Source organism: Oncorhynchus gorbuscha, linkage group LG02 (genome assembly GCF_021184085.1).
Source record: "Oncorhynchus gorbuscha isolate QuinsamMale2020 ecotype Even-year linkage group LG02, OgorEven_v1.0, whole genome shotgun sequence".
Taxonomy (NCBI): Eukaryota; Metazoa; Chordata; class Actinopteri; order Salmoniformes; family Salmonidae; genus Oncorhynchus; species Oncorhynchus gorbuscha.
In genome coordinates, this window is record NC_060174.1 from 102,223,332 (window position 1) to 102,238,807 (window position 15,476).

At 44.3% G+C, this 15,476-nt stretch overlaps 1 protein-coding gene across 3 annotated transcripts; it reads left to right on the plus strand.

Annotated features, from left to right (window-relative positions):
* The first annotated feature begins 48 nt into the window (after window positions 1–48).
* On the plus strand, window positions 49–15,476 carry LOC123995104 (C-terminal-binding protein 1-like). Of its 3 annotated transcripts, none has more exons than XM_046298440.1 (10): window positions 49–198; window positions 950–1,122; window positions 7,410–7,564; window positions 12,017–12,161; window positions 12,385–12,591; window positions 13,115–13,329; window positions 13,552–13,682; window positions 13,832–13,959; window positions 14,180–14,300; window positions 14,439–15,476. In XM_046298440.1, the coding sequence occupies exons 2-10, from the start codon at window positions 1,065–1,067 to the stop codon at window positions 14,626–14,628; spliced, it is 1,350 nt and encodes a 449-aa protein (XP_046154396.1). In that variant the 5' UTR covers window positions 49–198; window positions 950–1,064; the 3' UTR covers window positions 14,629–15,476. The 3 variants fall into 3 exon arrangements, with proteins under 3 accessions (XP_046154396.1, XP_046154405.1, XP_046154413.1); XM_046298449.1 differs by lacking the exon at window positions 49–198 and adding an exon at window positions 204–282; XM_046298457.1 differs by lacking the exons at window positions 49–198; window positions 950–1,122 and adding an exon at window positions 3,322–3,450.

Genomic DNA, 15,476 nt, shown 5'->3' on the forward strand with positions numbered 1-15,476 from the left:
ACCCCTTGTGTTACGTGAAGGCGCCACACTCCACTAACAGTGGTTTATCAAGACTTCTCGTTATTTTGTGACACCGACTCGTCCGTCACCTGACTCCTCTGAACAAACTGTTTGGATTCATGACGATCCGTAAAGTGGGAAGACGTAAACTAATAGTGACCCCCACAAGACCGAGATTAACAGAACCTGCAGTACTTGGTAATGAACCAATAACCTTAGCTAGCCACTTTAGTAGTGCTGTGATCTGATCCGACAGCTAACGTTAACTGCTCCGTCTTCTTGGTATTATTCCGTTGAAGCAAAAAAAAAAAAATAGTTTTACGCCGCCTAAACGTGTGTTGATTTGCCTGTAAATTATCATCAGTGGCGTTAGCTATTAGTATTAACTAGCTACAGTAGCTGTGTTAGCTTTGTAAAACAGGCCTCTTTTCGTGCAACTCTGTATCACGTTTTGCGTGTTTGTAGACAAGCTAACTAGCTAGCCGTGTTAGCCACACGGATATTGTCTACCGACTTTGAATTGGTAGACTAGTTACTTTTTTGTTTGTTTTAGCTAACTAGCAACATTTAGCCAGCTAGCTAGCTAACTACTGTGCACATTGCGTGGGTAATTTAGCTAGCTAGCTATAAACTGGCGCTTCAAATGAATTTAATTTATTTATTATTTCTTAACTAAAGTTAACTAAGAAGTGAGTGCAGTGTGAAAGTTGGGAAAATAAACGAATGTTAGCTAGCTAGCGTGATAACCGGCTGTGGTGTAAACTACAATATTGTCTCTGGCCAGCGGTGCTAGCTAGCGTTAGCTAAAATAGCTAGATTAAAACTATATGTACTTCCAAGTCAACAACTTTATTATCCATACAACTAGTCGTGTGGCTTGGTAGCTAGGAAACGTTTAGTAGGTAAACCAGTCACGTAGATATTAAAACGTTGTTAATTTTATTTACAGGTTTTCACCGGGGCATATACTTGTTCCTTGGGAGGTGTTTCACTCTGACATTTGCCTTTTGTGGCTCAGCTTTGGTCTGATTTTGTTTGTGCTTTGGCTGGGGTGAAGAACGCCGATGGCTCTCATGGATAAACATAAAGTCAAGCGACAGAGGCTTGACCGCATTTGTGAAGGTCAGTATTAACATACTTTCCCCCAATTATCATGTTAGAGACTGACAATGTACGTGTACAAACTTATGTACTTAACGGATGGCTATCTTAAGGATTCTTGGATATTTTCTCCAATATAGAATGGGAAATGATAAACATTGGCCCGATGGACCGTAGACATACATAGGTGATGGACACCATACATCAGTGCTTGACTTCATTATGTCAGACAGTGCCATATACCATATAGCGCCGTACGACCAAATATATTTATAACTAATCCCATTCTGTCCCTGATACAATTATGGCTGACCATGTAAAACAACACATTTCATTGCAACTACCCAGTGTATGTGACAATAACATTTCAAAGTGTATACTCCTGTCTAATCTGTGTTGGGAAGGGTTGTCAAATAACGGAGTCAATAACAGATCTAATTCCATAAACAGCAAAAGAGGGAGGGTGCCTGTGGACCTACTTACTTCCTGTTGCCTTTGTGAAGTCATTACTGGCAGTTTAGATTACACTGATAACAAACAGCAGGCTATATCTTGTATATTTGTATGCAGTGCATTGCACTGTTTTCCTTGAATCACACATCTGCTTCTAGGACAGTCGCTCACACACACTGATGAATCCCTCACTTGCACCATTGGCTTGACTTTGGCTCATGCCACTGTCAAACCTTGTACCTCCATCCCTTCATAATAATAATTTATTTAACTTCTATAATGTAGTTGTTATTTCTACATGTAAATGTGCTACCTACAGAATTTCTGCTGATACACCAGTCACTTAAGGTCGCTCACGTATGCAGTTAAAATACTACTGTATTAACACAATTTTATTAATTTCTATGGCTATCTGTTGGTGTCAGAGTTCTCTCCCCACTGGATAGGTAGAGTGCAAATAGGCATTTAAAAAAATGATCTATTACCATGTAACAGAGCTCTCTACTTTCAGTGGTGGAACGGTCAGGAATGTGATTTCTGAAAGGCACATTTGTTCCAGTTGCACGCTTAAAGTCATTTGAGTTACATAGATATAATAAAATAATGACCATTTGCTCGGTGCTTTGTCCAGTGCCCAGAGGATGCTGACACGTAAAGAACTGGCAGAGAGTGGCTGTGGATTAGGATTTGTAGAATTTTTCCCATTTAACTTAATTGAACTCTCTGTTTATAATTGCGGAACTGGTTGGGATATCAATGTGAATGGCCATTCAGCTCTTCCTGACAGTGATTTGACTGCAAATGTGTAGTGGATGGCTAAACTTGTATTGTGCAGTGAGGTCACCTTTCTGAGATTGAAATACTGTTTTTTATTTAACTAGGCAAGTCAGTTAAGAACAAATTTTCATTTTCAATGAAGACCTACTTCTTTGTTAACTTCTTAGTTCAGGGGCAGAACGACAGATTTTTACCTTGTCAGCTCGGGGATTTGATCTTGCAACCATTCGGTTACTAGTCAACGCTCTAACCACTAGGCTACCTACCTCCTCTACACTCTAACCACTAGGCTACCTACCGCCCCACTGTACCGGTAATGATGATGAATCCATCTGTTTGGTTGTGACGTGTTCGAACCCCAGGTCTGCTGTGGCAGGGATACAGTCTCTGTTACAGTGGTGCAGGTGACTGCTGGGTTTGCTGCGGATGTCCCACTATAGCCTCATCTTCCATAATGAGCATCCACTGGAATAATATCCACAGAAATATTTTTGGGATAGTAGGATTTTTAGTTGACAGGGATGATTGTAATCCTGTACTCATTTAAAATTTATAAAAATCATTCAAGCGTTTTAATTGGCTATGTTTTAAAATGTTTTTTTCCCCACAATAGCTTTTTGCTATTTTTGCATCATTTAATGTGAATCTAGTATCAAGTAGCAGCCTATACAGTCAGTTCCTTAGCTACTATTGACCAGTCAAATCAATGTTGCACGTAGTGGCCTTTTGATAATTTTACAATTTCATTAATTTGTTACATTAGTGAATTAGTACGTGCTTTCTGAATTTGATCTTCTAAAAATATTTTATTTGAATAGACTGGCCATAATCATTTACCTTTTTGTTTTTCCAGCGAGCAATGCACCACACTGGCTCACATTTCCCTTTAAAAAACAACATGGAAATTGCCTCTACTGCACACTACCCAACCTAGCCTCTCAATGCTAATAAGCTCAGTTTTGGTTGGCTATGGCTGAATTGTTCCTCCCTCTGATTGGAGCAAGGGGTAGGTTGAAGGAGGAGAGAGTTTGCCTGGGATTGTGCCAAGCGAAAGCATTCTGACAGTAACTGTAAGTGGAGAAGGAGAAGAAGAAAGGCTGGTCAACTGCAGCATGCAAGGTTAGGATGATGAATGTCTTCTCTTTTGTTTTCCTACAGCGCGATAGCGAGAGGGTAGGAAGGAGAGGAAGCAGGAGGCGGGGTTAGATCGATAGGACAGAGGAGTACAAATCTGCTATTTTGTTTTGTGTGATTTATATAGGTGATTCGCCATCCCGGTGCATTTTTGTCCTTGGTCTTCTATAGTATTGTGTGTGTGAGAGTACTCTGGAGCCTGTGTGGCAGGGGGCAGGGTGGGGTACTGCAGCATTATCCCCCACCCCTCCCTGCGAGCTCGCTTACTTACACCCACAGAGTGGCAGGCGGACGGGGGAGAATGAATGAGCGCTGAATGAATAGCATTGTGTGCATGGCCCTGCTGCTGGTCGGACCAGGCGTTCTCCACACACACACACACACACACACACACACACACACACACACACACACACACACACACACACACACACACACACACACACACACACACACACACACACACACACACACACACACACACACACACACACACGGTCACACGGTCACACGGTCACACGGTCACACGGTCACACAGTCACATGGTCACACACTCTGCCAGACCATATGGTGCATGTGTGTTGCCAGCTCCGCTCTCTTTCCTTGTCGAATGTGCCTTTCTTGTCCTTCCTTCAGGTTAATTTTGAATTCATGTCTTCGTCTTTTTGTCCAGAAAGATGTAGGTCATTTTTGTAGGTTTGTTGAACACTCCTTTTGCTATGCAGTGTGTTTTCTGTTTCAATCCCCTGTGATTATTATTATTATTATAAGATGTGTCATGCTAGCTCCTCCTTACTGCTATGTTTTTCATGTTCTGGCCAAAAAGCAATTTCTTTGTCCATAACGTGTCTTTAAAAAAAAAATAGATGAATGAAGAAATCTTTTGGGCGACAGAGCACTAAGCAGTACTGTGTGTGTATATAGATATCTATCTATCTCTATCAACGGAAGCTATTGACAGTCACAATGACTGGTGTGGTCAGTGTGTGTAGTGCTGTTGCTTTGAGGATCGAATTCTCATGTTCATTTCTTTTATTAAGTGCCATCAATGTCTCTAGGCTGCTCTATGACTATCCTTAGCTCTGAAGAAATCTTAGGTCCACAAGGCCCCTTGTGTGCCTTTAATTTTTTTTTTTTTTTTAATTGTGAGGGTCATGTGACACTCTCTCGCTTTAGTTGCTACACTTTGTATTGTCCGGTTGGGCTACTGTCCATCCACTGTTGCCCAATTGTTGGTGTCACTGTCAATTACAACACATCATTAAGATTGAAAAAGTTCACACATCAATGTGTTAATTGCTAAACGCATGTAATCTCTCATAGTTCTTGGGGGATGGTCAACTAACTTGTTTTTGGGGGGGTGGCTATGGTAATGTTATCTCTTATGAATGAGCTTGTTCGTTTTAGGCTATTTGTGTTTTCAGTTGTCTCTACTTGGGACTCTGGCATCAAGATTTTAGAATTGCACTATTGGAGTGGGTTGACATTCTCTGCCCTCTGCCCGTTTCAAACCTGCAATATTTTGTAAGGTTCTGCGCGCTGCTCCAATGTGAACATCTAACATATCTAAGGCTCCCGAGTGGCGCAGTGGTCTAAGGCACTGCATCTCAGTGCTAGAGACGTCACTACAGACTGGTTCGATCCCGGGCTGTATGTACAACCGGCCGTGATCAGGAGTCTCATAGGGTGGCGCACAATTGGCCCATGTCACCCGGGTTAGGGGAGGGTTTGGCTGGGGTAGGCCATTGTAAAAATAATAATTTGTTCTTAACTGACTTGCCTAGTTTAATCAATAAAATAAACAACAAAAGAGTCATCACGTTCTGCATCCCAGCTCGCCATCACGGCTAAATTTATATATATATATATATATATATGCGGATGAAGAGAACCAGGTGAGGGCTGATTACAACTTCCACACGTGCTATGGGCATAAAAGCGAAGTGGATATCATTGGACCTGCTCATACAAGAGACTAGTGGCTGTTACTTGAATTCAACTACATCTGTAAACAAAACTGACTTTATAAGAATTGTATACTAAAATATTAAGTGTCATGATGTTTTTGTCCCATGGTACTGGTATACCGTGCAACACTACTATGTTTTTGCCTCTGCTTAGCTCTATTCAGTTTCTTTTTATCCTAAAAAACTATCTAGCCCTTGCCGATGACAAGCATACCCATAACATGATGCAGCCACCACCATGCTTGATACTCAGTCATGTGTTGTTGGATTTGCCCCAGACATAACACTTTGTATTCAGGACATTAAAGTTCATTTCTTTGCCACATTTTTTTCAGTTGTGCCTAATTGCAAACAGAATGCTTGTTTTGGAACATGTTTTATTCCGTACATGCTTCCTTTTTTCTCTGTCATTTATGTATGTATGTATATCCCAGCTATGAGCCATATCTATCTTTGCTAATTTAGGTTTATCTGTAATTGATGTTTATTTATGAGATGTGTGCGCTTTATGATGATAGGGTAGACTGTGGATTGTTGCAGAAGGGCAGGGGAAATGATGGTTATAATAACTCAAAAGAAGCCTGTGCCTCCAATCCCACCCTTCTGTTGGAGGAATCTGCCCTGTTGTGGGGGTTGGAGGAGTCTGCCCTGTTGTGGGGGTTGGAGGAGTCTGCCCTGTTGTGGGGGTTGGAGGAGTCTGCCCTGTTGTGGGGGTTGGAGGAGTCTGCCCTGTTGTGGGGGTTGGAGGAGTCTGCCCTGTTATGGGGGTTGGAGGAGTCTGCCCTGTTGGTGGGGGGCTGGAGGAGTCTGCCCTGTTGGTGGGGGGCTGGAGGAGTCTGCCCTGTTGGTGGGGGGTTGGAGGAGTCTGCCCTGTTGGTGGGGGGTTGGAGGAGTCTGCCCTGTTGGTGGGGGGTTGGAGGAGTCTGCCCTGTTGGTGGGGGGTTGGAGGAGTCTGCCCTGTTGGTGGGGGGTTGGAGGAGTCTGCCCTGTTGGTGGGGGGTTGGAGGAGTCTGCCCTGTTGGTGGGGGGTTGGAGGAGTCTGCCCTGTTGTGGGGGTTGGAGGAGTCTGCCCTGTTGTGGGGGTTGGAGTCTGCCCTGTTGTGGGGGGGCAGGAGGAGTCTGTCCTGTTGGTGGGGGGTTGGAGGAGTCTGCCCTGTTGGTGGGGGGTTGGAGGAGTCTGCCCTGTTGGTGGGGGGGTTGGAGGAGTCTGCCCTGTTGTGGGGGTTGGAGGAGTCTGCCCTGTTGTGGGGGTTGGAGGAGTCTGCCCTGTTGTGGGGGGGGCAGGAGGAGTCTGTCCTGTTGGTGGGGGGGCAGGAGGAGTCTGCCCTGTTGGTGGGGGGGCTGGAGGAGTCTGTAGGGAGTCCCATAGGGCGGCGCACAATTAGCCCAGCGTCGTCCGGGTTAGGGGAGGGTTTGGCCTGGGTAGGCCGTCATGAGATTCCTCCAAAGGTCTCCCAGGACCAGTTGAAAAAATGTATGGAAGTATATATGGAGGCTGTTTAGTGCCAAAAATAAAGGGTTAAATAAATATATATATATTTTTTTGTACTTCCTGTTCGTTCTTATCTCTGTTATAGGACAGACACATCAGAACAAACTTCCTTTATTTTTATTTGGAGGGGAGACTGTTCCATGTAGTGAATCTGTTATTCAGTGTGTTTGTATAGGCTGTTACCTTAGCCCACAAGAGTCTAAGCCCTGTCTGTCTTTTAATAGGCTATTTGTAATATACTTTTTAATGGTTTTATTTTTTTATACTGGAAGTTTGATATAAATGGAAATGTATGACAGACCTATGTGATCATGTAGATGGCCTAACTGTCATACAATTCAATCAGATAGACCTACTACATGATCACATTGATCTATCTGATTGATCCGTTAGAAAGGACACAAGTGATAAACCCTGGATAAATATCCAAAGAGTGTATTTTTATTTATTTTGAAGTCTTGTCCATTTTATGTTGATCTGTATAGGCATTCGCCCCCCGATTTTGAATGGGCCGATGCACCCGCGCCCCCTAGTGGCACTGTTGGATGGTCGCGACTGCACCGTGGAGATGCCTGTCCTGAAGGACGTGGCCACGGTGGCCTTCTGTGATGCCCAGTCCACCCAGGAGATCCACGAGAAGGTAACCAACCTCTAACTATCTGGTTCTCCTCTAAGTATCCGTTTGCACTTTATAGCGAGGGTAGCCTAGTGGTTAGAGTGTTGGAGTAGTAACCGGAAGGTTGTAAGTTCAAACCCCCGAGCTGACAAGGTACAAATCTGTTGTTCTGCCCCTGAACAGGCAGTTAACCCACTGTTCCTAGGCCGTCATTGAAAATAAGAATTTGTTCTTAACTGATCTTGCCTAGTAAAATAAAGGTAAAAAAAAAAAAATGTCTGCATCGTGAACACGTCTGCTATTTTTGTGGTGGGCTCTATTTCCAACTCGATAGAGTTAGAGAAAGTCTGGGCTCTTTTATTGCCATGGTAGAATGAGGATATCGATTCAATAGCCTCTTCTGAACACTCACCAGTGATGGGGGGGGGGATCGGTACAGTTACATTTCGGATATTATTTTTTACGATATCGTATCGCTTTGACTATCGCAATATTTTTGCACTAGTTGGCTGTACCTGCACCAACTCTCCAGTATTTTTCCTTCTGTAGCTTGTTCTCCATCTTTTTAAATCGGGAGCCAATATGTTTTCAGCACTTTTATTACCATGACTGATCAAAACCTGTTTTCTCATGTGTCTCTCTGGTCCCTCTGCAGCAGATATGTTTAGAACATAAAATCGCAATAAAATCACTGTATCGAATCACGGGGCGGCAGGGTGGTTAGTGCGTTGGGCTAGTAACCGGAAGGTTGCAAGTTCAAATCCCCGAGCTGACAAGGTACAAATCTGTCGTTCTGCCCCTGAACAGGCAGTTAACCCACTGTTCCTAGGCCGTCATTGAAAATAAGAATTTGTTCTTAACTGACTTGCCTAGTTAAATAAAGGTAAAATATATATATTTTTTTTAAACTATGCATATAGAACCACACTATACATATAGAATCACTCTACATAAATTTGAAGTTGGAAGTTTACATACACTTAGGCTGGAGTCATTAAAACTAGTTTTTCAACCACTCCACAAATTTCTTGTTAACAAACTATTTTTTATTATTTTTATTTTTTTATTTCACCTTTATTTAACCAGGTAGGCAAGTTGAGAACAAGTTCTAATTTACAATTGCAACCTGGCCAAGATAAAGCAAAGCAGTTCGACAGATACAACGACACAGAGTTACACATGGAGTAAAACAAACATACAGTCAATAATACAGTATAAACAAGTCTATATACAATGTGAGCAAATGAGGTGAGAAGGGAGGTAAAGGCAAAAAAGGCCATGGTGGCAAAGTAAATACAATAAAGCAAGTAAAACACTGGAATGGTAGTTTTGCAATGGAAGAATGTGCAAAGTAGAAATAAAAATAATGGGGTGCAAAGGAGCAAAATAAATAAAGAAATTAAATACAGTTGGGAAAGAGGTAGTTGTTTGGGCTAAATTATAGGTGGGCTATGTACAGGTGCAGTAATCTGTAAGATGCTCTGACAGTTGGTGCTTAAAGCTAGTGAGGGAGATAAGTGTTTCCAGTTTCAGAGATTTTTGCAGTTCGTTCCAATCACTGGCAGCAGAGAACTGGAAGGAGAGGCGGCCAAAGAAAGAATTGGTTTTGGGGGTGACCAGAGAGATATACCTGCTGGAGCGTGTGCTACAGGTGGGAGATGCTATGGTGACCAGCGAGCTGAGATAAGGGGGGACTTTACCTAGCAGGGTCTTGTAGATGACATGGAGCGAGTGGGTTTGGCGACGAGTATGAAGCGAGGGCCAGCCAACGAGAGCGTACAGGTCGCAATGGTGGGTAGTATATGGGGCTTTGGTGACAAAACGGATTGCACTGTGATAGACTGCATCCAATTTGTTGAGTAGGGTATTGGAGGCTATTTTGTAAATGACATCGCCAAAGTCGAGGATTGGTAGGATGGTCAGTTTTACAAGGGTATGTTTGGCAGCATGAGTGAAGGATGCTTTGTTGCAAAATAGGAAGCCAATTCTAGATTTAACTTTGGATTGGAGATGTTTGATATGGGTCTGGAAGGAGAGTTTACAGTCTAACCAGACACCTAAGTATTTGTAGTTGTCCACGTATTCTAAGTCAGAGCCGTCCAGAGTAGTGATGTTGGACAGGCGGGTAGGTGCAGGTAGCGATCGGTTGAAGAGCATGGATTTAGTTTTACTTGTATTTAAGAGCAATTGGAGGCCACGGAAGGAGAGTTGTATGGCATTGAAGCTTGCCTGGAGGGTTGTTAACACAGTGTCCAAAGAAGGGCCGGAAGTATACAGAATGGTGTCGTCTGCGTAGAGGTGGATCAGGGAGTCACCAGCAGCAAGAGCGACCTCATTGATGTATACAGAGAAGAGAGTCGGTCCAAGAATTGAACCCTGTGGCACCCCCATAGAGACTGCCAGAGGTCCGGACAGCAGACCCTCCGATTTGACACACTGAACTCTATCAGAGAAGTAGTTGGTGAACCAGGCGAGGCAATCATTTGAGAAACCAAGGCTGTCGAGTCTGCCGATGAGGATGTGGTGGTTGACAGAATCGAAAGCCATGGCCAGATCAATGAATACGGCTGCACAGTAATGTTTCTTATCGATGGCGGTTAAGATATCGTTTAGGACCTTGAGCGTGGCTGACGTGCACCCATGACCAGCTCTGAAACCAGATTGCATAGTTTTGGCAAGTCGGTTAGGACGTCTACTTTGTGCATGACACAAGTCATTTTTCCAACAATTGTTTACAGACAGATTATTTCACTTATAAAACACTCTATCACAATTCTAGTGGGTCAGAATTTTACATGCACTAAGTTGACTGTGTCTTTTAACAGCTTGGAAAATTCCAGAAAGTTATGTGATGGCTTCAGAAGCTTCTAATAGGCTAGTTGACATCATTTGAGTCAATCGGAGGTGTACCTGTGGATGTATTTCAAGGCCTACCTTCAAACACAGTGCCTCTTTGCTTGACATCATGGGAAAATCAAAAGAAATCAGCCAAGACCTCAGAAATAATTAATCTTTGGGATAAATTTCCAAATGCCTGAAGGTACCGCATTCATCTGTACAAACAATAGTACGCAAGTATAAACACCATGGGACCATGCAGCCTTCATACCGCTCAGGAAGGAGACTCGTTCTGTCTCCTAGAGATGAACATACTTTGGTGTGAAAAGTGCAAATCAATCCCAGAACAACAGCAAAGGACCTTGTGAAGATGCTGGAGGAAACGGGTACAAAATTATCTATATCCACAGTAAAACGAGTTCGATATCGACATAACCTGAAAGACCACTCAGCAAGGAAGAAGACACTGCTCCCAAAACGCCTAAAAAAAGCCATATGGTTTGCAACTACACATGGGGACAAAGATTGTACTTTTTGGATAAATGTTCTCTGGTCTGATGAAACAAAAATAGAACTGTTTGGCCATAATGACCATTGTTATGTTTGGAGGAAAAAGGGGGAGGCTTGCATGCCAAAGAACACCATCCCATCCCTGAATCATGTTGGTGGCAGCATCATGTTGTGGGGGTGCTTTGCTGCAGGAGGGACTGGTGCACTTCACAAAATAGATGGCGTATGAGGAAGAAGAATTACGTGGATATATTGAAGCAACATCTGAAGACATCAGTCAGAAAGTTAAAGCTTGGTCGCAAATGGGTCTTCCAAATGGACAATGACCCCAAGCACACTTCCATAGTTGTGGAAAATGGCTTACGGACAACAAAGTCAAAGTATTGGAGTGGCCATCACAATGCCCTGACCTCAATCCTATAGAACATGTGTGGGCAGGTCTGAAAAAGCGTGTGCGAGCAAGGAGGCCTGCAAACCTGAATCCGTTACACCAGCTCTGTCAGGAGGAATGGGCCAAAATTCACCCAACTTATTGTGGAAGGCTAACCGACACGTTTGACCCAAGTTAAACAATTTAAAGGGGCGGCAGGGTAGCCTAGTGGTTAGAGCGTTGGACTAGTAACCAGAAGGTTACAAGTTCAAACCCCCGAGCTGACAAGGTACAAATCTGTCGTTCTGCCCCTGAACAGGCAGTTAACCCACTGTTCCTAGGCCGTCATTGAAAATAAGAATTTGTTCTTAACTAACTTGCCTGGTTAAATAAAAGGTAAAAAAATACATTTAAAAAAGGCAATGCTACCAAATACTAATAGAGTATATGTAAACTTCTGACCCACTGGGAATGTGATGAAAGGAATAAAAGCTGAAATGAATCATTCTCTCTGCTATTATTCTGACATTTCAAATTCTTAAAATCAATTGGTGATCCTAACTGTAATTTTTACTAGGATTAAATGTCAGGAATTGTGAAAAACTGAGTGTAAATGTATTTGGCTAGGGTGTATGTAAACTTCCAACTTCAACTGTATAGAATCGCGCACTCTACATATAGAATCAGCACCAAAGTATTGTGAGGTCCCTGGCAATTCCCCACCCTACTACTCACCCATTCTCTCCCTGGTGCTTCAGGTGCTGAATGAAGCAGTGGGCGCCCTGATGTACCACACCATCACTCTCTCGCGGGACGACCTCGACAAGTTCAAGGGCCTGCGGATCATCGTGCGAATAGGCAGTGGCTTTGACAATGTGGACATCAAGGCTGCGGCTGAACTAGGTTGGCTACTGGATCATTACTTTGCTTCTCCTACCCCTCCCGTCGACCTATTACACCCCTCCAGTCGACCCGTTACACCCCTCCGGTCGACCCGTTACACCCCTCCGGTCGACCCATTTACACCCCTCCCGTCGACCCATTACACCCCTCCCGTCGACCCATCCATCCACCTTAATATATATGAGAACTAACCACTGTCTCCTTTGTGCTCTGTCCCCCTCAGGTATAGCTGTGTGTAATGTGCCTGCCACGTCAGTGGAGGAGACAGCAGACACATCCATGTGTCTGATCCTGAACCTTTACCGCCGCGTCACCTGGATGCACCAGGCTATGAGAGAGGGCACCAGGGCTTCCAGCGTGGAGCAGATCAGGGAGGTGGCCAGCGGCGCTGCCCGCATCCGGGGAGAGACGCTGGGCATCATTGGCCTGGGTGAGGAGGGAAATGGGTCTTGTCTTAGCATGGGCTCTCTGCAAGTGTAGTCACAAAGGATAGTACATAGAAAACATTAAGGACACCTGCTCTTTCCGTGACATAGACGGACCATGTGAATCCAGGTGAAGCTAGGATCCCTTCTCGATGTCACTTGTTGAATTATTTTCAATCAGTGTAGCTGAAGGGAGGAGACAGGTTAAAAAATGATTTTTAAGCCTTGAGACAATTGAGACATGGATTGTGCCATTCAGAGGGTGAATGGGCAAGACAAGAAAATTAAGTGCCTTTGAAAAGGGTTCGGTAGTAGGTGCCAGGTGCACCTGTTTATTTCAAGAATTGCAACGGTGCTGAGTTTTTCACGCCCAACAGTTTTTATAGTAATATTATGGGTGGCCTCACAGGTCGTTTCAGTGTATATTTAATGTAAACCATTTTAGGTTTCTCAGAGTTAGTGAGCGGTTCCTCTCTCCCCTATTCCGTCCTCCAGTCTGAGCATAGAGTGTCTGTGTTTGTTCCGCAGGGCGAGTGGGCCAGGCTGTAGCGCTGCGGGCCAAGGCCTTTGGCTTCAGTGTGATATTCTACGACCCCTACCTGCCAGACGGAGTGGAACGCTCTCTGGGCCTGCAGAGAATGGCCACCCTGCAGGACCTTCTCATCCACTCTGATTGTGTGTCACTGCACTGCAGCCTCAACGAGCACAACCATCACCTCATCAACGACTTCACCATTAAACAGGTATAAGACAGACACACATACACAGGTGTGTGCCACCCACAACACCCCCATTATCAATGATTTCACTTTCAAACTCCATGAACAAGTCACCCCTCATAATTTCGAGTCTTGAGTGTATCTCCGTTCTCCCCAATAATGAGACCATGCGTTTTGGTTATTGTTGTCTGCATGGCTTGCTTTGCGATATCTATCCCATTTCCTCTGACTGTGATCTCTGTGCAGATGCGCCAGGGGGCGTTTTTGGTGAACACGGCGCGAGGGGGCCTGGTGGATGAGAAGGCCCTGGCCCAGGCACTGAAAGAGGGAAGGATACGGGGTGCAGCCTTGGACGTACATGAGACGGAGCCCTTCAGGTCAGCTTCCTCCTCCCAGCTTCCTCCTCCCAGCTTCCTCCGACTTATAGCCCAGCCATTTAAGACTTGAAAACAATAACTGTTTTAAAAGTTGTGATTCTCTGTGTAAACTCCACCTTGTACACTCTCTTAAATCTGTTTCTCTCCAGCTTCTCTCAGGGCCCACTGAAGGACGCTCCCAATCTGATTTGCACCCCCCACACATCCTGGTACAGTGAGCAGGCGTCCCTTGAGGCTCGGGAGGAGGCAGCTAGAGAAGTGCGCCGGGCCATCACAGGTATTCAGTTATGCAAGCCTCAGGGTGTATGACAGAATATTTATAGGCACAAATACACCAGGCGTGCAGAGTGAACAACCGTCTAGCCATGTGATACTTGGCACAGTAGTCTTTACCATTTTAGTGATATAGTTTGTATTACCGCACAAAGAACCTTTTCAAGAGTTGTCATTGATCATTTGATCAGTTAGCTTCACTGTTGTGATGGTTGTCCTGACAGGCCGCATCCCTGACAGTCTGAAGAACTGTGTCAACAAGGAGTATCTGATGGCAACACCCCAGTGGCCTGGTGTGGACCATGGGGCCGTGCACTCAGAACAGAACGGAGCTGCAGCTTACAGGTACGACTAGACTTAAGCACATGTAGATAATATATACATTACAGTTAGACAACTCCAGGTATTGATTTGAATCTGGCTTGTGTTCTATGACCTTAGAAAGCTGTTGTAATTCTTCTGACTCCACCCCCTGATCCACAGGTTCCCTACTGGCCTAGTGGGAGTGACGGCAGGAGGCCTGACAGGGGCAGGTGCTGCAGTGGAGGGAATTGTTGCAGGAAACCTGGCTATGGCACATGGGATTGCCCCCATGTCCCGACCCCCCCACACCCCATCGCCGGGGCAACCCTCTAAAGCAGAAACAGACAGAGACATGCCAACGGACCAGTAGCCCCCCACCCCACCCCCCAACTGTCCCCAATCCCCCTCTTGTCCACAACATTCCGTCGTCACCCTTCATGTTCATTCAAGCTTATAGACAGACACTGGTATTGAGGTCCATTCTGACCTGGCTTTGGTCCCGTCCTACAGAACAGAATCCTTCAGGAGGGACAGAATCCTCGACTCCCTCCACACATCCTGTTTTCTCTCATCCAGAATGCAATAAGTGGATTACTCAAGGATTTTATTTTTCTTCCAGTTTGCTTTTAAACCCCTCTGTGTCTGACGGTCATGTGGCTCAGTGGTTTTGTAAATTAGTCCTTTGTGGGAGACCTGTTCCAATATTTTTCCTGTGTTATTTGCTTTTGTTATCTCTCTTGCTGTTTGACATGCTATAAAGTGAGGCATAAGTCTGGAACAGTATTGAAGATGATCCCCCCCAACTACTATTTGTTCACAAACCTTACAAAGGATTTTCTAATGTCGGACTCTACATTTAGTCATCACAATAAAAGTGTGGCTGTGATTTTATTTTATTTTATAGCTTTATGACATAAATTCAATAATATCACGTTATATGCCTCTGCTGATAAAACACAGAAATATGTACAGTATATTTCTGTGTCAAGACCACCACATTCAGTCGTGGCCAAAAGTTTTGAGAATGACACATTCATTTTCAAAGTTTGCTGCTTCAGTGTCTTCAGATATTTTTCGTCAGATGATGCTATGAAATACTGAAGTATAATTACAAGCATTTCAACAGTGTCAAAGGCTTTTATTGACAATTACATGAAGTTGATGCAAAGAGTCAATATTTGCAGTGTTGACCCTTCTTTTTCAAGACCTCTGCAATCT